Genomic DNA, 22485 nt, shown 5'->3' on the forward strand with positions numbered 1-22485 from the left:
AGCAAAAAAATTATAGATTAGATATAATGAACTCATTATTTTCAAGTAGTTGACATACCACTTAGTGTAATTTGTGATTTTCTATGCTTTGAGCATCATGTGGGCAACATCGTATGGTACTCTAAGACTATTTAATAATTTTCATTCAAAACATACCATTTATAAACAATGTCATCTCTTTAATATTTTTCTGACAAATAAAAATTAAATAGATTTTATAATAATTTGTGCTATAAATGATGTGTTTTTATTTTTTAAAATTAAGAATTTTGATCCATAATTTTTTGTGCTAAAATTATAAATTTACATCATCGTTCCACATCGAGCTGTTCCACACTATTATAGAATTTTGATTTATTTTTATTAATAATGAATATATAATTTTTTATGTTTAAATTTATCTTCTAAAATTATTATCATCTTAATATTACTCATGATTTATTTTTAAATTAAAAAAATTATAATTAATAAACATTACCTCTAACTTAATTTCCAGAGTCCGCTACTACTGTGGCCAAGTTCTTACTGGTAGGGTGTCTGTTTGTGACTGTTATTTATTACCGCGAATCCTTCACTCGGCTCAAACCCTTTTAAAATTCACCCCTCTCTCTCTTCTCTCTCTCTCTCTCTCTCTCTCACATTCACACTCTCTCTGTTTCTCTTCAGCCATAGCATAGAGCTCACATTTTCTCTTCAGCCATAGCATAGAGTATTATAGCTGAGAAAACTAAAACATGGATCTTAAGACCCTAAGTCGCCACTACCACATTCCAATTCAAAACCCCATATTCAAACCACATTGCACATCCCATCTACACTCCTCTTCCAAAAATCGCCGCCCAAGTTCTTCTCGAATCTCGGCAAATCTTCGAATCTCTCCGGCAACTTATTCCGGCCGCCGCAGCCGACTGATAACTTGTTGCATTAGTCCAAGCCAAGAAATTCTGAGCGAAGACCCCGAAATTGCGAATGAAAATGTCGAAAAGATCACTTCTAATTCGCCCTTTGCACAACCGGAAGAGACGCCGGAGGAAACAGAGGTGGCGGTTTCGCCGGAAAGACAAGAGTTCGCAGGAGATCGTAGCATTTGGGATCAGATTTTAGAGATTGTCAAGTTTTCTGGACCAGCTACTGGGTTGTGGATTTGTGGTCCGTTGATGAGCCTCATTGACACTGCTGTCATTGGCCAGGGAAGTTCTCTTGAGCTTGCGGCCTTAGGTAATCTATGCAAAATACTACTCAAAACAATATTATATATACACATATATCTATCTAGACATATATGCCCAGTTACAAATCTTGTGGTCTTTAATTATGAGCTATTGTGGCGTTACACATAGGTCATGTTTGATTCACATGATTAATAGTGAAATATTAATAATCCTATCAAATTAGTGTGGTATTCACTATCCAATTGGATAAATTATCTATTGGATTAATAATCTCACCCCTATCCCATTACTAATAACCCTACAAATTTGTTGGATTAATTATCCATTGGATTAATAATCCTAAACCAAAATGTTAAAACAAACATAGGAATAATGTATCCATTTTTTTTTAGTTATGAGTGAAGAGGATTTGATTATGATATTTATATAACTTGTATATAGTAACAAATTATATTTTACCTCCTTTAACTACTACCAATTTTTTACTTTACCTTCTTAAATTAAAATTGATACTATGTACCTTTCATCTTTTAAAAATTTTCAATCTAATCCTTGCATGTCCATTCTATTAATAAAACAGATCAAAAAAGTGTATGTAATGTGCGTATGTTATATTTATAATGAAAATATCTTTTAAAGATCTATCATAAATATGACGTGCACACATTACATGTACCTTTTTCATCTATTTTGTTAACATAATAGAGACATAAGAGTTAGATTTAAAACTTTCAAAAGATGAAAGTGATACATTGTATCAATTTTTAATTTAAGTGAAAAACTCTGATAGTTGAAGAGAATAAAGTGTAATTTACCCATATATATATATATATATATTATAATAATGTTCTATAAAATATTATAATAATGTTCTATAAAATAATGTAACATGCAATAAAAACGTCTTGGATTTGAAATGATACGTGTTAAAATTAAAAGGCAGGGACGGATCCAGGATTATGATTTTGGGGGGCCAAAGTACGTTTAACCTCTAACCAATAAAATTTGAAATTCAATACCAATTTCTACTAATATGAAAAAAAATCAATAATGTTACGATAAAATATTGAGCTATATATTCCTTGTCAATATAGTTGAGTACCAAAAGATGATCATACAATTGAGAATATTTTTTTGCCCATATTCACTTACAAAAAGTAGTAACTATTTCTACATGCATTTATTTACTAAAATTAGGCATCTTCAATTGAGCTTGACGCTCTTTCATAATATCAAAAGCATGAATGATAGAGTCTACATCAAATCTTCGAGCAATGTCTTTTTCAATGTACGTAATCAAGTAACTAGCCAGAAAACCATCTTCCATCCTATTCTTAAAAGTCATAAAATATATGGCAGCACAAAATAACATTTAGATTTTTATCCAAATTCTTGGAGGAAATCAACAAATCATAACCTAAAAACCTATTCAATTATCAAGAAATCACACAACACAGTACTTACCAATTACAATAAATCATAGTATTAAAAAAAAATTCACAATATTTAGTTAACAATTGTACCAATAATAATTATCAGATATTTATCGCAACTCCTGGCTTCTCCATCCTATGCCAGCCTCTCTGCCACAATTTCACCCAAAAAAACAACCAGCTTGCATTGGCCCCACATTGTCATTAAATTATTATTTATTTTTAAAAAAATTCAAAATCAATTGCTAACCCAGATAATGTTAGAGGTGATAGTTTCTGATGTGTGTGTTGAAAGAGTGTATGTGTGTTTATTTTTTCGATTGGCATAGTAAAATAAAAGAGTGTTTGGAGAGAGGAGCAAAATCTATTGACAGTGGGGGTGTAATTGTGGGTTATGTGACGTAGGAAGTTGGGGATTTGGGTTTTCAAGTTTGGGATACCAAAACTGAAACTTGGGTTGAAGATTTCTACTTGTCTACAGGCTTATGGGTGACCAATAACAACCAATAACAAATTAATGGAAAAATAATCGCATTATTCAGTCTAAAATCACAATTAATCATAATATTCAGTCTAAAAACAGAATAATCACATTGAAGCTGAAGGGATATCAGATAACTTACCAGTGAGAGTCCACGGTTCCACCGTTTACGCCAACCAGCTCTGACGAAGTCCGACAACAAAGCTTCTCCGTTTCTTCCCTCATCTCTTCACTCCTCTCCTCTCTTTCGAATCACAATAAGTCTCTCAGATCAGTTGTTTTCTTTTTTTTTTTTTAATCTTAGTACTTTGTTTGAACAAGCTTCTCCAGCAAGCCTTATAGTTTATATATTTGTAAAAGCTTCATATTTTACACTTTGACCCATTAAAGTTTCTAAAATTTTGCTTTCATCTTGACCTAATTTAAAAAATACATATACATGAAATTTAAAATAGATTATTATATATGTTAACTAATTCAAAAAAAAAAAATTCCAAATAGTTTAAAAAATTGGGGGGCTACTCTATATAATTTTGAAATTATCTAAAAAATATTTGGGGGTGCGAACTCCTATAATTTTAAATTATTTTAAAATGTCTAGTATAATATATGATATTTTTCAAATTTTTTGGGGTGTGGCCCCCCCTAGATCCATCCTTGTTAAAAGGTAATATTATAATCATGGTTTTAAAAACCGGACCGGACCGGCCGGTTCAACCGGTGACCGGATGGGGTTCCGGTCCGGTCGACCCTCTTAAACCGGCCATTTGAAAAAACCGGCCTATTTTTTGAAAACCGGTGAACCCACCGGTTAAACCGGTGAACCGGTCGACCCGGCCACGGGTTGATTGAACCGGTCCGGCCTCTTTTTTTTTTTTTCTTGTGTTTTTATTTTCTTTCTTTCTTTCTTTCTTATTTTATATATATATATATATATATTATATATTATATATATAATAAAAATTTAATTGGAAACTCTCTTTTAAGGGTCTCCTCTTGTGAGGAATCCCATTGAGAGCTTGAAATTATTGTGAAAGCTTCTATCTATTTATAAGAAAAAAATTCTTCCAAAAAACTCAAGAAATCTATGTGGGATTCAATCAAATTCATTGGAGGGAAACTTAAAATTTGATATCCCTCCAAAAATTTTGCTCTTCTTTCAATCAAAGTGTTTGAATTAAAATCATATGGAAGAAATATTAAATATTTAAATTCTTCTTCCAAAATGAAAATTAATAATATTTTTAAATATATTTTTATATTTTTTAATAAAAAAAGTATTAAGAGAAATATTTAAGATTATTAAAAATTTTAATTTATAATTTTATTACTTATATTTTTATTTAAATATAATTTTAATATATTTATGACGTCACGGTTCGATTCCGGTTCAACCCGACGGTTGAACCGGTGACCCGTCCACCCGATCATTTTTCCGGTTCATTCACCGGTCCGGTTTTTAAAACATTGATTATAATAATGTCCATTTGAGAGTTTGATAGTCAGTTATGGAGTACGGATACGCATACGTATTTGGATATAGACACGGATATGGACATGAGATACGGTGATTTTAAAAGAATAGGGACATGGACACCACGGGAGACATGGAAATTGTTTTTTTAATATTTATATTTGTTATGTAGATTAATATTATGTTATCAAATAATTAAAATTAATAAAAATTAACATTAATTCAATATATATATTTTTTGAGAATAAATTCAATATATAAGCCACTACAACTAAACAAATTAATGGATTATTCATATTTGGACACTTGTGTCCCCGACGTGTCCCTTGCAAAAAAAAAGTAATAATAATAATAAAAAAAAAATTAAAGGGACTTGCCATTTGGCATGTCACCGTGTTCCCTTATGTATCCAGATTTGGACATGCGTGCTACTAGCATGTCCCTTGCAAAAAAAATAATAAAATTAAAGGGACACGGCAAATGTCTGTCTCCCTGGCGTGTCTCTGTGTTCGATACTACCACGGCACCTATTTTGACGTGTCTGTACTTCTTTGATTGTCACAAATAGTATAACTCAATATCATAAAAGTTATAACTATATAAAAAATAATAATTAAGCTATAACCACACATCACATAAGGTATAACAAAAAAATTTTAAATTATAAACAAAATAATATCATAACTAATATCACAATGAGTCATAATTAACAACACAATAATTCATAACGAAAGACACAAAAATTTTAAGGGTGTGTACGTGCACTATAGAATTTCCCTTGTAATAATTAACAAATTTTTTAAACTTCTTAAACTCACTCGTGTCAAACCTATTATATTATTGAATTTTTTTTTTTCTGACCGGTTATTATATTATTGATTGAAGTGGCTTTTTATTTCACATTTTAAAATTTCATCAGAGGGCATACTAATGAGCACCTTATGTATTGTTTAATATTGAGATTAGGTGAAAAGTATCTTGGAAATAGGTGAGAAAGTTAAAAAGTGTTTTTGATTTTGATGAAAAGTGTATTGAATTTTGTTTAAAATGTTTTAGATTCAATAAAAAGTGTGTCGGTTTTTTTTCTCCTTTTTTTTAACCTAAAGTCACTTGTTATCAAGAACCTTTGATTATGACATGCCAAAAGTTTATAAAATTTATTTGTTTTTTCAGAATTAAATGACAAGAACCATTCAACTATCACATCAGTTTCTAAATTAAATTGTTAAAAAAATATTTATTTGTATAGTATTACTCCTAAGATAAGATAACATTAATTTATTATGTACAGTCATTAACATTTTGCACTTATGTTTTTTATTTTATTTTTTGAGCTGTGATTCATTGTGTATTGTGTTTGAAGGATGGGTTTGGTTTGACTTAACTTTGAATTGTTGTCGTGTGTTGTATTGCATTGGCAGGGCCTGGGACAGTGCTGTGTGATAATATGAGTTATGTATTTATGTTCCTTTCAATTGCTACCTCAAATATGGTTGCTACGTCCCTAGCCAAAAGGGTTAGTCTGTTGATTAGTTGTTGAAAGCTGTTCTTCTTTAGACTGTCATATCATGGATTACATTTGTTTTTATGATATATGTTTAATGAATTGTGTTGTTTTCTCCGAAAATAAGTTCATACCTAGAAAAAAATGTTCCCCACAACCAACCCCCCCCCCCCCCCCCTCTCTTGCCTTATTTTCTCCATAGAAATATTGGAAGATTGTGAATTTAATCGGTCATCTTTCTTTGTGGAGTTAATAAAAATGACAATGTTATTTAGTGCACATCAAAATATGATGTTCTTGTTTTGATATGTCATTGATGATGTAAATTTTATAAAATATATAAATTCACCAGAATAAGGTGTTTGATTACTTATTGAATGCAGTTGATTGTGCCCCCATGTAGTTGCTGCGGATGCTGCTTCTGCAGCGAACTATTGGCGACTTGTTTCTGCAAAATTCCTCTACCATTAATTCATAATCACTCTTTCACATTCACATTGTATATGGCCTAAAAAGGCCTCTAATGTTGCAAAGCTGATTCACTAACGAAAACGAAACATGAGGGTGCATAAACAACAAACTGTTGAGACAGGTTCAAGACATTCCTATAAATCCTCTGTTGCCACTTTTTTTTTTTTTTTTCCTTAATCCTAAGATTGATATATTGATAGAAGGTAGAGAAAATATCAAACATCACACAGCACAGCCATCACCAGGGGGCAGGGCCTCCCAATTATAATTCCCATTCCCAGCAGCCACAAACTTTGCCAAAACATGTGCTACCATATTATGAGCCCGCCTTACAAAACAGAATCTGCATTCCTCAATATCCCTTTGAATTGACCAAAAAACAGTAGAGAATATCCAATAACTGTATAGATATAACTATATATGGATTATGCTAATGATAAGGGGAACAAAATGTAAAAAAAAATGTTCGACTCTCAATGTATTTTTTCACACGTCTCCAAATAATTTCACATATTTCTATCTTTCTACACATTTCAATACAATTTTTACACATCCACTAAGACTATTGACAGCCCAAATGGTTGTTGTAAGCATTTTTCTATAACTATTTGGTGTGTTTTATCTAGGTTTTAATTTTACGCCTTGGTATTGCTTGTTTGTTTACTCGAGCGCTTCTGTTGCTTTAAATCAAGATGTTATCAAAGCTGGTCTGCTTTCGTTGTCTCCAAGCACCGAATTTCTTGGCAGCATCACTTGTTACCAAATGAGATAGATTGGCTCTTTACTGTATTGTTCGCATCTACTAACTAGTCAATACTGATGCAGGATAAAAAGGAAGTGCAACACCAGATATCCATTTTGCTCTTTGTTGGGTTGACTTGTGGCATATTGATGTTTTTCTTTATGAGGTTCCTGGGAGCATGGGCACTAACTGGTAATAAATACTCATTCAAAAATTATATCATTTTATATATAAAGGACATGTGGCATAACCTGATTACCTCAGAATGTCATTCATGTTTGTATCTTTTCATCATTAGCGACATTATCCAGAGACTGATAATTTTCTGTTTATAACATTTTCCAGCTTTTGCTGGCCCGAAGAATGTGCATATTGTACCTGCTGCAAATAAATATGTTCAGGTTCATTTACCATTAAGTAAACTCTTTTATGTTCTTTGTCACATGATTGCTGACTCTTCCTACGATCTCCAAGATTCACGTAATGATCTTTATTATTAATATATTTTGGATTCTTTTTCTTTTTTCTTTTTTCTTTTTTTTTTTTTTTTTTGGTTGAAATTAGAATTGGCTGCTTTTATAGAGGATGCTTTTTCAGGAAAAAAAAAAATTGTTGGTTTATTATTTTGCTTTCCAATTAGGATAGGAAACTAATTCACCCATTGATGTCAGTCATGGAGTTGGGAAGTAGACTCCATGATGGAGAACAGAATAAGAGAAGAGAAGAAGGGGGAAGGAAACATACAAATTGGCCATCATGTTTACTCTCAATAACATTCTTTAAAAAAACTTATCATTACAATCTCAAAACCATCATATATTGGACCAAAACCCTAATCTAATTAGGAATCCTTTCTAATATTACTTGAGAAACAAAATCAAATCACTTACTAATACTAAGTAATTAAATCCAAGCATCTCTAAGGGGCTCTTTAAAATAGTTTTGTTAGCTATTATAACTAGTTTCATGCTATTTTACTCACTCTTACAGGCTAGCTAGTACGAGTTCCAAAAAGAAAAAAAAAAAGAAAAAGGCTAGTTAGTACGATAGCCATTTTGACAAGATTCTTGCATGCTAGCTATATTTTGAGAGTATTGGAAGGCTCTTTAAACTAGTTTGTGTGGATAAATATGTAAAATAAAGAGTAGTGTTGGATCATATAAATGAAAAATTAGTTAGGTAAAATAAAGAGTATGTCTTTTTGGTACTTTAGCTAGTAAAAAATGAAGAGTAGCACTGGAGTTGATATTCTTTCAATTACATTTATGAGACCAAAACACCTTCGGAACCACGGGCTTCACCCTAGGCTTCCAAATATTCAAGAGCTGCACCATCACTCCACCATTAGCTATAAATTATTGATGTTTATATCATGTTTTGCTGTAAAATTTTCCTTCTTTAACTATCTGTTAAACAGAATCCTTCTTCATACATATTTACTATCGTATCTTTCTCTGTTTTATATGTTTCCGTTACTTCTTAGCTAAATTGAACCATTTTGTTTTGTAGATTCGAGCCTTAGCATGGCCTGCAGTCCTTGTTGGATGGGTTGCTCAGAGTGCAAGGTGCAAATATGTTGTGTTTTTCCACCAATTATTCACAAATGCTACTTATAGAAGATATTATTTGTATTCACTGAATGTGTTGGAAGAGTATTTATCCATTGCTTAATCTTGACACTTGACATACCATGTTTTGTGTTGTCCATTCGGACACACTATGGCAAAGCATTAGTCATGAGCTTTCCATTCAAGTCCGTGTGTGCTGCAAGTGCCTTTTCCCACTTTTCTTTCTTTCTTCCTTTCTTTCTTTCTTTCTTTCTTTCTTTTATTATTTATTTTTAAATATCAACAGCTTAGTTTAAAAGAACTTGGGTCTAAGGATATTATATTATGCTTGTTAGACATAAGATAAACTTTTGTCATTGAAACATGTTTTGTGCTCCACATGTTCTTGTTTTATTAGTTATACATTTTTGTTAGCTGGAATGTAGGCAGATCTAAAGCAGAGCAGATAAATGAACTTTGTGTCCTATAGTTGAAGAATGATGGCTTCATATTGTTTCAGCTGACACCCTTCTGTTAACTTCATCTAGTAGTAGCTATGAGGACGGTTGTTTAAAATAGAGTGATATTTTTTCTAACTTTATAAACACATGACAGTATGGGTTTGACTCCCAACATAAGCTTTTGCGACAGGGCAGTTGGCCCAGTGGTCCATGTAGTCGTTACTTGGGACAGTGAGAATGTCAGAGATTTAGGGTTCGAGTCGATGGAACGACTGCGGCCTTTTCATTGTAATCTAACTTACTAACCCACTAACATCCTATCATGTGCCAAAAAAATATATATAGACAAACATAATTTTTGTATAGAATTTCTATACGGAATAATGTGTTTGGTCCCTTCATTTCTAATTAAAACACCCATTTCAAAAATGTCATTGACACGTCATTCTAGATATATTTTTTGTATGAACTTTCTGTTTGTAAATAATTTTCCTTAGTGCTATATATGTATTCTGATATGTTCTTCTGGTGCACAGTCTTGGCATGAAAGATTCATGGGGACCTTTGAAGGCTCTGGCAGTTGCTAGTACCGTAAATATTATTGGTCATGTCATCCTATGCAGTTATTTAGGCTATGGTATTGCTGGAGCAGCTTGGGCGACTATGGTGTCACAGGTATGCAGAATGAGTATTTAATATATTTGTTTCATCATCTTTAGCATATTTCCATTGTTGATGCACCAAAGTTAGTACATTCTTTTTCAGTTTTGCTGCTCACCAGAATCTGTTTCAGGTTATTTCAGCTTATATGATGATTCAAGCTCTGAACGACAAAGGATATAATGCTTTTGCTATCACTGCTCCATCACCTAGTGAACTTACGCAAATAATCATACTTGCTGCTCCAGTGTTTCTAACAATCAGTTCAAAGGTGTGTACACGTTCTTACTTTGATTTTCTTGCTGTATCTGCTCACCCATAACTACACCGCATCTAAAAAAATTTGATATTTAGGTGGCATTTTACTCTCTCATTATTTATTTTGCTACATCTATGGGGACAGTCACCGTTGCTGCTCATCAGGTTCGTTTTATTCAACTGTTCCCCATCACCGATTTTCTTTTTTCTTTGATTTAACATTCATCTGTAACAAACCAATGTACATCTCTCTTGTCAAATCACTGTCTACTCTAGGTCCTGATTCAATTGTACAGCATGTGTGTGGTATGGGGTGAGCCTCTCTCTCAAACTGCTCAATCATTCATGCCTGAGTTGATGTATGGAGCTAATCGAAGTCTGGCAAAGGTTAGTCACGCTTGTTTATATTGATGCTATATCGCCTATACTCCAAATTTGACCTCCATGCTTTCCATTGGAAACATGTGGTATGCGTACAATTAATTTTTTTTTTGGGGGGGGGGGTAAGTAATTAATTTTTAGTTACTGGACAGCATGATAAGTTTGGACATGATTATTACTACTGCATACAATTTACTTGTCACAATATATGTCTTTAAATGGATTTTCCTATGCCAAACATGCTCTTAAAGGTTCATGTTGCCTAACAGGCTCGAATGTTGTTGAAGTCATTGGTGATCATTGGAGCATTTTTAGGACTGATATTGGGAACTATTGGAACATCTATTCCTTTGTTGTTCCCTGGAATTTTCACAGCTGATCCAAAAGTCATACAGCAGGTTAGTTCAATTTTCTTTTCAAGTTATTTTTAATTTTGAATACTTTTTAGGGAAAATAACCAGTTTGTTCTAGTTTTCCCAAAGAAATACCATTAATCCTACTTTAAATAAACTGTTTCAAAATAGTTCAAAACTACATTAATTCTATACTTCGACTTTTACCCTTTCCATGGATATTAGCTACACTTCTACTGACAATTTGATCATCGACTTCAAGAAAAAAAAAATCATAAATAGGATCTCAAAAATTATAAACAAGATCCACTCAGTTTGGCTTTTTGAAATTTCAAAAACAGTTTTTAAGTTTTTAATTAGCATTTTTTTAGTGATATTTTTTAATATTTTAGTCAAATATTTTTTAGATGCAATATTTGTGAAGAAACTTTTACAAAATTCAATAAATACAGAACAAAATAAAATGTATTGAATTTTTATATTCTTTTGTATTTTTTAGTATTTAGTGAATATTTTTAAAGATTTTTCACTACTTTTTTACTTTTTAAGTATATCTAGATTAAGTGGATATAAAAAGTAAAAAAAAAAATACTAAAATATTTAAAAAGTACATCCAAAAAAAATATGAATTAAAAACTTAAAAATTATTTTGAAATCTCAAAACCAAATAGAATATTAACGTTTAGATTTGGACTTCTAGATCTATACATAATGCATCAAAAAATTAATAGTGACTTAAAAATTAGAATCCAACTGAAATTGCACAGAATCTGATAATGTTCTGACAAACCATAACAATATTTGGTTTTAGCAATCACCTCATTAAAAGGAGGAAAAAAAAAAAAAACTAACAGAATCCACAATAGAAATATTGTTCTAAATGTTGACTCTCTTAAATGTCATGAGAGATATATAAGGAATATAGGAAAACCAAGACTTTGTGGGAGTGTTTTATTCAAAATAGGGGTAAGTAGGACGAATTGGTTATTTTCCTTTTTTATATTTTCTGTTATAATGGTAAAATGGTGTGTAACAAGGAAAGAACCACATAAAAATATGTTGCTACATCATGAGAAACTACAACTTCCATTTCTTGCAGCGTCTACTTCTTAATATGTGCTCTTTTACACTGTGTTTGGTTGGGAGATTTAAGAAGGAATTTAGAAAGGGAAAGAAAAAGAGAAAAGATATGTGAAATGTAAATAAAATATACTTATATTTTATCTAATTTTACACCTCTTTTTTGTTTTTCTTTTCAAATTCATTCTCAAATTCTCTAACCAAACACAGTATTAGTGTGGTTGTCAGGATTTCAACAACTGATTTACTGAGTTGTCTGTTTACCTATATCAATGATATCTTGTTTTTGTGCTACTTTAGCTCATTTCAGTTCCAACCCAATCCATGGGTTCAACAAGAAAAAAATTAATAAAAATAGAGATACAAGTCCTCAACATTCAAACAAAAAGATCTTTGTGTTATCCTTAGCCACCGTTTGGAAAATGGGTTGGCTTTTTGTCTTTTTGACTTTTTTGGTTATTTTAGCCTGGGCTAAAAAGCTTGGTTTGGGAAGGACTTTTTGACTTTTTTAGCTTTTTTTGCTTTTTTGTGAGAAAATAGTGTAATGATCCTGAGTTGGATGTGATATTTTATTTTTTGTAACTAAAATAGCTAATTTTGTTTTTTGTGGCTAAAATAGCCAAAAAAACCTGGAATAACTCTTCCCAGACAGAGCTTAGTTACTTATCTTTAACATGAGATTGTAATATGTTTAGTTTCGTTGTTAGCTCAATTAATTGTTAATCAAGACATTTTTCTTATATCATCTTAAATAAAATACATATGAATGGCAATTATTTGTTTAAAACCTATTTGTGTTCATACTTGTGCGAACGGGAAGTTTGGGAACTTGTTTTCTTGTTTTTGCTAATATTTTGTCCTTTGTTTTTTCGTTCATCCAGATGCACAAAGTGTTGGTTCCATTTTTTATCGCGCTGTGTGTGACACCCTGTACTCACAGCTTTGAGGGAACATTGCTGGTATGTTTTACCTTGACTTCTGCACTAATGGTGCTTTAAAAAATTTCTGAAGTCTCTGTACTCTGTATATTGGTAAATGAAAAGCAGATTTGGAATTACAATTCTAAGAGATAATAATGTTTAGCTTGTCCTAACAGCCTATGCATTTCTTGCTATAAGTTAAAGATCGATGATTTTACAATCTTGCTTGGCTGAATTAATTTCTCATTGTCCTAATTGAGATGTGGATAGAAGCTTATATGAATTCCTGGTCTTGCCTCCTGTATGTAGAGAATCTTGAATTGTCAAGTTGTTTCTTTTTCATTCTGTGCTCTAGAATAGAGCATTCATTTGCATAAGAGATTAGTGTTGTGGCATATCAATGTATCTGTTTTTGCTTTTGCAGGCAGGACGGGATCTCAAATTTATTAGTTTAACAATGACAGGGTGTTTCGGTTTGGGCTCTCTTCTCCTGTTGGTATGAGATTTCTTTCTTGGTTCCCTAGCACCAATTGTTTTTCGCCTTGGTTGTTTCTAAATTCGACGATGTCTCTCAATCACCCAAAATGAGATGAATCTAGCAAAAAGAGAACAAACCCAACAAATAAATAAATTTCTCTTCCATCAACCTCTTAAGTTACTTACTTAAGCCATTAACAATACTTGTTTTTTTCTTCTTTTTTACTTTTTCCTTGACAGCTTGTCAGCAGTAGAGGATACGGTCTGCCAGGCTGCTGGTGTGCACTCGTGGGATTTCAATGGGTAAGAAAAACATTTCCAGCAATCATGTGAACTTTCTCTATTTGAACTTGTCTGAATGAGCAAAGAAATTTCCCTGCACCCCTTTTTTCAGGCCCGGTTTATCCTTGCTCTTCGCCGCCTCATTTCGCCAGATGGCGTACTATTCTCTGACGATTTAACGCGGTTTAGTAACTACAATATGGGAAAGCTGAAAGCTGCATAGTTTCCAATTCAATGTCAGTATATTTGGAAAGTGAGACTACTACAACATGCCAAAGGTGAAGCTGTCATTACTCATTGAAGGCTCACAATCAAGCTACAAAAGCATTAGTTATGCACTAGCACAAGCTGTTCCAGCATACATATCTGTCAAACTATTAGTACTGAATTGGCTGCTTCTGCTTCATTTTTATTTTTTCATTTTTTTGGTTAGGGCCGGTATTCAACTGGGAATGTTTTCTAGGAATATTATTCATTTGTTGCCAATAATATTGGTTAGATAGTCAGCACATGTGATGTTCAAAGACAAATGATAGTTCAAAATTCTAGTCTTATGTTGGGCCTGTAAACCAGGGGGGAAAAAAACAGTTAATTAAATTTTATCACCATGTGGTTTAACTGAAAAAACATATTACTCCCTTATTCTATAAATATACACTTAACCCGCTTATGATTTGGAGTGATGCAAATACTAACTGTGTTAACAATATTTATAAAAAGTTTGTATTACCCTGAAATTTTACTCTAATTTTCTTTTCAATACCATCACAATCGTAGAACCAGATGAATTCATTTCCTTTCCATTTCGTTCCCTTTGTTTCTCTTTTTTTCTTTTCCTTCTTTTCTGCTTTATGCTTTCTCCGCCCCTTACCTCACTTCCAGCACCTCTTCTTAGCTAAATATTAGGACTGTGTAAAATATTGCTCAATCCACACCAATTCGCTGGCTAACAGCGGGTTAGTTTAAAACCGCGATTCGAAATTTATAATCCGCTTTTCAAATTTGCTATAGTTAATACATATATATCTATTTTTTATTTTTTATTTTCATCTCTAATGAATTATCAAAGTAAAAGTAAGTGTGAGAGAGATTTAAGATGTGAAATTTATTGTAAATTAGAATTATATATTTAAAAAATGTTATATAAAATTAGTTAGTGTTATATAAAATATTATATAAATTAGTGTTATATTATGCAAATGTTTTATAATTTTTTAAGCAACTAGCAAATTGATTAAAATTAGAACCATCTAAACCACGATTTGATTATTTATTAATATGTCATTCACATTTTGATTTATAATTTGACTCTCAAACCAAATTGACTTACATCGCGCACACCTTGCTAATAGAATCGATCCAAGAAAGAATTTTCAATTCCAAACCCACTGCGTCCATGTTGCAGGTCATAACAAAAAACAAAAACAAAAAAGATTTTTAAAATTGGAACCACATAGTATGTAAATATATATATATATATATATATATCAATTAAAAAATTATATATGTAGTTTTGGTTACAATCTTTGTATATTTTGTTATGACCTAGGGGTACTTTGGGTATAGCCTAATGGTTTTTTTGCTTTTTATGAAAATATGTATAGAAAAATAAAGAGATGATATGATAACTTGTAACAGATAAGCTATACTTATTTGTGGTGTTGTCAAACCACCTTCTAATGTGTTTATTAGTTATGATATACTGTGATATTAGTTATGATATTATTTTAGTTATGATTTAAAAGTTGTTTAGTTATACATCAATGTTTGGTTATAATTCAATTTAATTTTTTTTTATAATTATAACTTCTATAGTATTGAGTTATGTCATTTGTGATAATCTAACTCACAAATGGCATAACCCATATCAATTGATATGTATGTACATATATCATATGTGACTAATTGAAATCACTAATTCCTTTTTCCTCCAGCTGCATTATCGCTGATTTTTTGTCCTTCACACTTTTTTTCTTCATGGAAGCAACCCTAATTGTTCCAGCCAAACAAGGCAAGAAGACCCACACACAAACATATACATAAATACATATATGCATACACACATCCAATAAATAGCCATGGAAAAAAAAGAAAAAAAAAAGAAAAGGAGATGAAAGCGATGAGAGAATGGACAATGACAAGGAGGAGGAGGGTAGAGTAGGTCAGCTGCTGAGATGAAAGGGCAAAGGAGGAAGAAAGAAGAGAAGAAATAGGTGGGTAATTCTATTGATCGATGCTATTAGCACCCATTAATTATTTTCAATTCCCAATTTCTTTGGCCCCTCACTTATAAATTCTAAAACTCTTAAAATTTATTTTCTCCCACCAAATAATACTAAAATTATCCTTGTGAAAATATTTTACCCATTCAATTGAATGTACACCATCACACCCCAAAAAGCCTCTTTTCCTAAAACCCTAACAAAACCCATGAAAGTGATTACTTCATCTCCACATACTTGTACATAATCTGAAAAAAATAAATGTAAAGTTTTTTGTTGCTGATTCAAAATTCTCCTTTTGTGAGTTCTAGATCTCCACGAGTTTCGATTATCTGTTTCCAAACAAATAAGAAGCATTCGATTACCAATTCTCGAACAAATAAACAATATTCGGACCTGTGTTTTTTAATTTTGGTCATATGTTCGGAAGTTTAGTCTTGAAAAAATGACGAACAATTTTTATTATTTTTGTTATTTTTTTCAAGAAATTTACTCTTAAAAGGTCAATCTCCTCTGAGCTAAGAACACCATCAAAGCTATGAATTTCCTCTGATCTTTTACTGTTGTACTCCTCTCATCTCATGGAGTTGTAATTGCCGAAAAAACTTCCACTCATAGTTATTGCTGGAGAAGTGTAGGTAATCAAATAGTTGCCACCGTTATCGCTAGAATATTGCTGCCAAAGGGTTTTTAAGATTTTGAGAGTGTGTAGATTTTGAAGGTGGGATAAGAAAGATGGATGGGTGGTGATGGATGTGGATACTCTCATAAACCCTAACCCATGATATAGTGGGTGTGCGGACTTAATTATGAGATGGGATGTCCGAAAATTATTGATGTCTATTTTAGTAATTTTATTTGAGGTTATATTGTAATAAAAAAGAAAGCTAAAAAAATAGAGAGTCCAAAATAATTGATAGAATGCTAATAGCAACACTCAATTCTATTCCACACACTATTTACTCTTTGTGCACATCATTTTTTGGTGCACATATTTATAAATTTGTTTATTTTGTTTTACTCATTTCACACACTAAATGTTTCAAACATACTCCTGAAATATAATGTGTGCACACATCAACACAGAAACCCAATACATTATATACACACATCATACAAAACATAAACTTACACCACACATAAACCTAAATTGTGCCTACACACAGCATTTTTCATCACTCTCCAACAATACTCTCGCAATTGAAGCGCAAAAAAAAAAAAAAACAAAAACAAAAACAAAAACAAAACAAAACATATTGTTTCACTATTTTTGTTATTCGTTCCATATTAACTAGGAAAGAGAATAAAAACCATTGGCACTGGTTATCCGAATAAATTTTAAAAATTCGACAATCAAGAACCGAATAAGATAATAATTTTTAGTTCTATATTTCTGAATCAAATATAAATTTTTGACATACAACTATTGAACAAAGGAAAAACGTTATGTTCTATACTTTTGAATTAAATTTATAATTTTAAATTTGTATTTTGGAACCATTTATCTATTTTCAGTTATATTGTTCCGAACTATTTACATAATTTCGGTTATGTATTTCCAAATGAGATTTTAATTTTTTTCATCCTCTCTGTTATATATTTGCATATTTTCAGTTCTATAGTTCTGAACTATTTACATATTTTCGGTTCTTTTTTATGTTTTCAAAAAGAAAATGCGTACTAAGAATTTTCCAAGTACAAAAAATATTTATTGAAAAAATCTAGTTTCAAAGTTTGGTGTGTGTATTGACATTTTGTTCAATGGTAAAACTGTAAAAAAAAATAATAATAATAATTCATTAAGTTTGTGCACATACAGTAAATGGTGTGTGAAAAGAGAATTTTCCGAAGAAAAGGAGCATAAAAAGAAGATTACAACAAGGCAAAAAATATCATTTTAGCAATACATTTTGGGGAATCTTACTGTGTCTCACGCACGCAATTCAATGTGGCTTATATTTGCTGTTAACTTTAATAGAATCTGTTACTTTTACAATTTAGTCCAAATTACAAAGGGTTAAGATTATATTTCGGAGCCATTTATATATTTTCAGTTATATTGTTGCGAACTATTTACATAATTTCGGCTATGTATTTCCAAATGAGATTTTAATTTTTTCATCCTCTCTGTTATATATTTGCATATTTTCAGTTCTGTAGTGCTGAACTATTTACATATTTTCGGTTCTTTTTTATTTTTTCAAAAAGAAAATGTGTACTAAAAATTTTCCATGTTCAAAAAATATTTATTGAAAAAATCTAGTTTCTAAGTTTGGTGTGTGCATTGACATTTTGTTCATTGGTAAAACTGTAAAAAAATAATAATAATAATAATTCATTAAGTTTGTGCACATACAGTAAATGGTGTGTAAAAAGAGGATTTTCCGAAGAAAATGAACATAAAAAGAAGATTACAAAAAGGGAAAAAATATCATTTTAGCAGTACATTTTGGGGATTTTTACTGTGTCTCACGCGCGCAATTCAATGTGGTTTATATTTGCTGTTAACTTTAATAGAATCTGTTACTTTTACAATTTAGTCCAAATTACAAGGGGTTAAGTTTATATTTTGGAGCCATTTATATATTTTCAGTTATATTGTTGCGAACTATTTACATAATTTCGGTTATGTATTTCCAAATGAGACTTTAATTTTTTCATCCTCTTTGTTATATATTTGCATATTTTCAGTTCTATAGTGCTGAACTATTTACATATTTTTAGTTCTTTTTTATTTTTTTTTCAAAAAGAAAATGCATACTAAGAATTTTCCAAGTTCAAAAAATATTTATTGAAAAAATCTAGTTTCAAAGTTTGGTGTGTGTATTGACATTTTGTAAAATGGTAAAACTGTAAAAAATAATAATAATAATAATAATAATTCATTAAGTTTGTGCACATACAGTAAATGGTGTGTGAAAAGAGAATTACCCGAAGAAAAGGAACATAAAAAGAAGATTACAAAAAGGGCAAAATATCATTTTAGCAGTACAGTTTGGGGATTCTTACTGTGTCTCACGCGCGCAATTCAATGTGGTATATATTTGCTGTTAACTTTAATAGAATCTGTTACTTTTTCAATTTAGACCAAATTACAAGGGGTTAAGTTCATATTTTAAAACACACCCCCCCCCCCCAAAAAAAAAAAAAACAAAACACACACACACACACAAAAAAATATATATATATATATATCCCCATATTGAGAGATATTACGAGGTATGAAAACACAAGTTGAACATTAGCATTGACAAGATAATAGGAAACATGAACAAATTGAAAACATGGGAGGAAAGGAAGGCACACATGTACTAGGCTATTTTGAATGAAATTAGTAAGGGAAAGGCGATGGGATGGCAACTGGTAAAAATCTGTGCGGGGTGCAAGTGTAATCTGTGTGAGGTGTAAATGTTGTCTGTGTAGGGTGCACGTGTTAGAACAACAAATAATGTGTCATTGTCCACTTCCTGGGTATGTATAGACCATGACAAACAAATAAAACCTTCAAAAAAATATCTATTTTTGTGATTATTGGACTCTAAAATCTTTTTTTCCCCTACATTTAGAAAACCCACACACATTCCCACCCATAGAAGCAAAAGAAATCTATGTCCACATACATTCAACAAAAGGTTATAACTTCTAAATGAGTGATAAGACCCCATTATCACAAAAATATTGCAAAGTACAAACCCAACCACTACATAAGAAAGACCCCAAATAAATATAATAAAAACAATTAATAAGTGAAGAAAATCGAGCATATAATCTACAAATGAGGTACAAAGACTCTTGACCAATAGGCTGGGGGGTTGCTTAAGTGGCCAAAGTAAAGAAACACTTTTAACACAAAATTACCCCTAATTTTAGGTGTACACAGATTACATGATGACAAAATTCCAACAAAGTACATTGTCATAGACATTTCATCAAACACTTAGGGCACAACACAATTACCTAACAAGTTCATATACAAGGATCCCACAAAAACAATTAATCCTCTTCTATGCATTTTAACAAACACTTAACATGCAAGGATTCAGACTTAAATCAATTTGTGTCATTTCTTCCAATTGCAAACACATAAATGTTCAGTCAGACAAACTCAAGGTTGTTTTGAATGAAATGATTTGAACGAAAGTCAATGGGATAGAGATTGGTACAGAATTCATAGGGTGCAAGTGTAGTCTATGTGGGGTGTAAGTGTAATCTGTGTGGGGTGTAAGTGTTAGAACACCAAATAATTTGGCAATGTCCACTTCCTGGTATGCATACACCATAACAATCAAAATAGAACAATAAATTTACACAGATTACATAATGACTAAATTCCAACAAAGTACATTGTCATATGCATTTCATCAAACACTTAGCACGCAAGGATTACAAACCCACAATGTTCAATCAAACAATCTCAAGAAGTAGCCCAAAATTTGTTGTCGATGAAACTTTTCAAGAAGTACATTTGAAAAATTGTTCCAGAAATCATTTACAACATCATAGGGAAAAAAAAATTCATACAACACATATAAAGCACCATTGTTTGAAAAAATGCATACATATATAGAGACTAAAAAATAAAAGAGAGATTAGGGTTTGTGATGAGAGGTACCTCTGCATTTCTGCCTTTAGGAAGTGAGATGAGACTGAGGGACAAAAGGACGTCGCCGGAGTGCGAGGGAGAGGCGGAGCAGAGGGTGGGTCTAACGAAAAGAGAGAGAGAGAGAGAGAGAGAGAGAGAGAGAGGGGCAATCGGGCCAATTTCCCTCTTTGTGCCGTTTTGAACATTTTAGTCCCATTTCAGGTGTGTTTTTACCTTTTGACAATGCTACGTAACTCAAATTTTGTGGCTTAAAAGTGGTTCAAATGGTCAAAATGACGTCGTTATCTGTATTCAAAACGACGTCGTTTTGGCCATTTGAGCCACAAAATTTGAGCTACGAGACATTTTCCTTTACCTTTATTCTCAAACGACTATGCTACGTAGCTCAAATTTAGTGGCTCAAAAGTGGCTCAAATGGCCAAAACGACGTCATTTTGAGTACAGAACAACATAAAAATGGCCAAAACGACGTCTGGCCATTTGAGCCACTTTTGAGCCACAAAATTTGAATTACGAGACATTTTCCATTCTCAAAATAGGGTAAAACGATTTTTGTAATGCCGTTTTTTAGAAAACGGTTTTTGAAAAACCGTATTCATCAATTAAAATAATAATAAAATTTGAAAATAGAAACCGGCTTTTCTAAAGTCGTTTTTAATTAAGTTTTTAATTATTCTGAATTAATTAAAAACGGTTTTCGTAAAACCGTTTTCCCATTAATTTTTTTTTAATTTATATTTTCAACATAAATATTTTTGTTCAAAATTCTTTTTTAATAAAAACCGGTTTTAGAAAAGCCGTTTTTCAACATTAATTTTTTTTTTTTGATTTATATTTTCAACATAAATATTTTTTGTTCAAAATTTTTTTTTAATGAAAACCGGTTTTAGAAAAGCCGTTTTTCAACATTAATTTTTTTAAATAAATATTTTCAACATAAATATTTTTTGTTCAAATTTTTTTTTAATAAAAACCGGTTTTAGAAAAGCCGTTTTTACATTAATTTTTTTTAAAATAAATATGTTATGACCAAAAATATTTTTTAATAAAAAACGGTTTTAGAAAAATTGTTTTAGAAAAACCGGTTTTACATTAATTTTTAATTTTTTAAAATTTATATTTTCAACTTAAATATGAAAACTACCAAAAAATATTTTTAATAAAAAGTGGTTTTAAAATATAAAGTTTTTACATTAATTTTTTTAAATTTATATTTTCAACATAAATATTTTTTGACGACAAATATTTTTAATAAAAAATGGTATTAGAAATTTTTTTTTTTAATTATGTTTTCTCATGTGGGAAGGTTGGACTTGGGAATGAAAATATGAGTAAGAGAGCAGCAATTTCAATGTATTCAAAGATGGGTTTCTTTAAAAAATTACAGCACAAATAAAAATAAAAATTAAAACGTAATGCTTGCTTTGAGTTTTCTAAAACATTTTTTAGAAAATTCTATTTTCTTATTTTTCACATTTTTTTTGTTTTTGTTGAATTTTTTAATATTTTAAGTTTTTAAACATACCTAGCATAAATACACTAAATGTCAAAAATACAAACAAACAGAAAAAACGAATTTTTGTAGTTCAAATTTTTTGAAAAAAAAATTCCAAAATCACTTTTAAAAAATTTTCAAAATTTCAAAGTGTTTACAAAACCCACCCTGGAGTGGGAATAAATATTTTATGTTTTAAATATTTATTTATTTTTTTAATGTGCACTATATTTCGGGGCTTTTCCCATATTAAGCCAAATTATCATCTTAATTCCCAAACTAGGCCTAGTTTGGACGGAATTTCCAAACTAGGCTAAAGCGCTATTACAAAACACGCTTTTACTGTTTGGGGCCGAAAATTTGATGAACATTGAAAGCTTAATACAAATAAAAGTGTATTTCTCCACAAATAAATTTTGTCAACATTTTTGTAATAAAACTTAATACATAATATAAGAAGTCACTAATT

General features: G+C 31.0%; 1 protein-coding gene and 1 long non-coding RNA gene across 2 annotated transcripts; one reads left to right on the forward strand and one right to left on the reverse strand.

Annotated features, from left to right (window-relative positions):
- The first annotated feature begins 582 nt into the window (after positions 1-582).
- LOC114266074 (protein DETOXIFICATION 46, chloroplastic) lies at positions 583-14366 on the forward strand. The gene is made up of 14 exons (XM_082920483.1): positions 583-1218; positions 5982-6076; positions 7361-7469; positions 7623-7678; positions 8787-8842; positions 9822-9960; positions 10079-10216; positions 10300-10368; positions 10480-10590; positions 10854-10982; positions 12899-12976; positions 13362-13433; positions 13655-13717; positions 13809-14366. The coding sequence occupies exons 1-14, from the start codon at positions 735-737 to the stop codon at positions 13917-13919; spliced, it is 1710 nt and encodes a 569-aa protein (XP_082776609.1). The 5' UTR covers positions 583-734; the 3' UTR covers positions 13920-14366.
- Positions 13561-20673, reverse strand: LOC114266075 (uncharacterized). Its single transcript, XR_003630536.2, has 2 exons — positions 20531-20673; positions 13561-13911 (listed from the first exon to the last, which is right to left on the reverse strand). It is a non-coding gene; the product is annotated as an uncharacterized LOC114266075 (long non-coding RNA).
- Positions 20674-22485: the final 1812 nt, after the last annotated feature.

This window comes from Camellia sinensis, chromosome 3, assembly GCF_055761805.1.
Source record: "Camellia sinensis isolate YWXY chromosome 3, ASM5576180v1, whole genome shotgun sequence".
Classification (NCBI taxonomy): Eukaryota; Viridiplantae; Streptophyta; class Magnoliopsida; order Ericales; family Theaceae; genus Camellia; species Camellia sinensis.

Coding starts and splice junctions, on each gene's coding strand:
- LOC114266074 (XM_082920483.1), top strand. CDS start 735: ATGGATCTTAAGACCCTAAGTCGCCACTACCACATTCCAATTCAAAAC. Junction 1,219..5,981: donor TCTTGAGCTTGCGGCCTTAG/GTAATCTATGCA, acceptor TTGCATTGGCAG/GGCCTGGGACAGTGCTGTGT. Junction 7,470..7,622: donor GGGAGCATGGGCACTAACTG/GTAATAAATACT, acceptor AACATTTTCCAG/CTTTTGCTGGCCCGAAGAAT.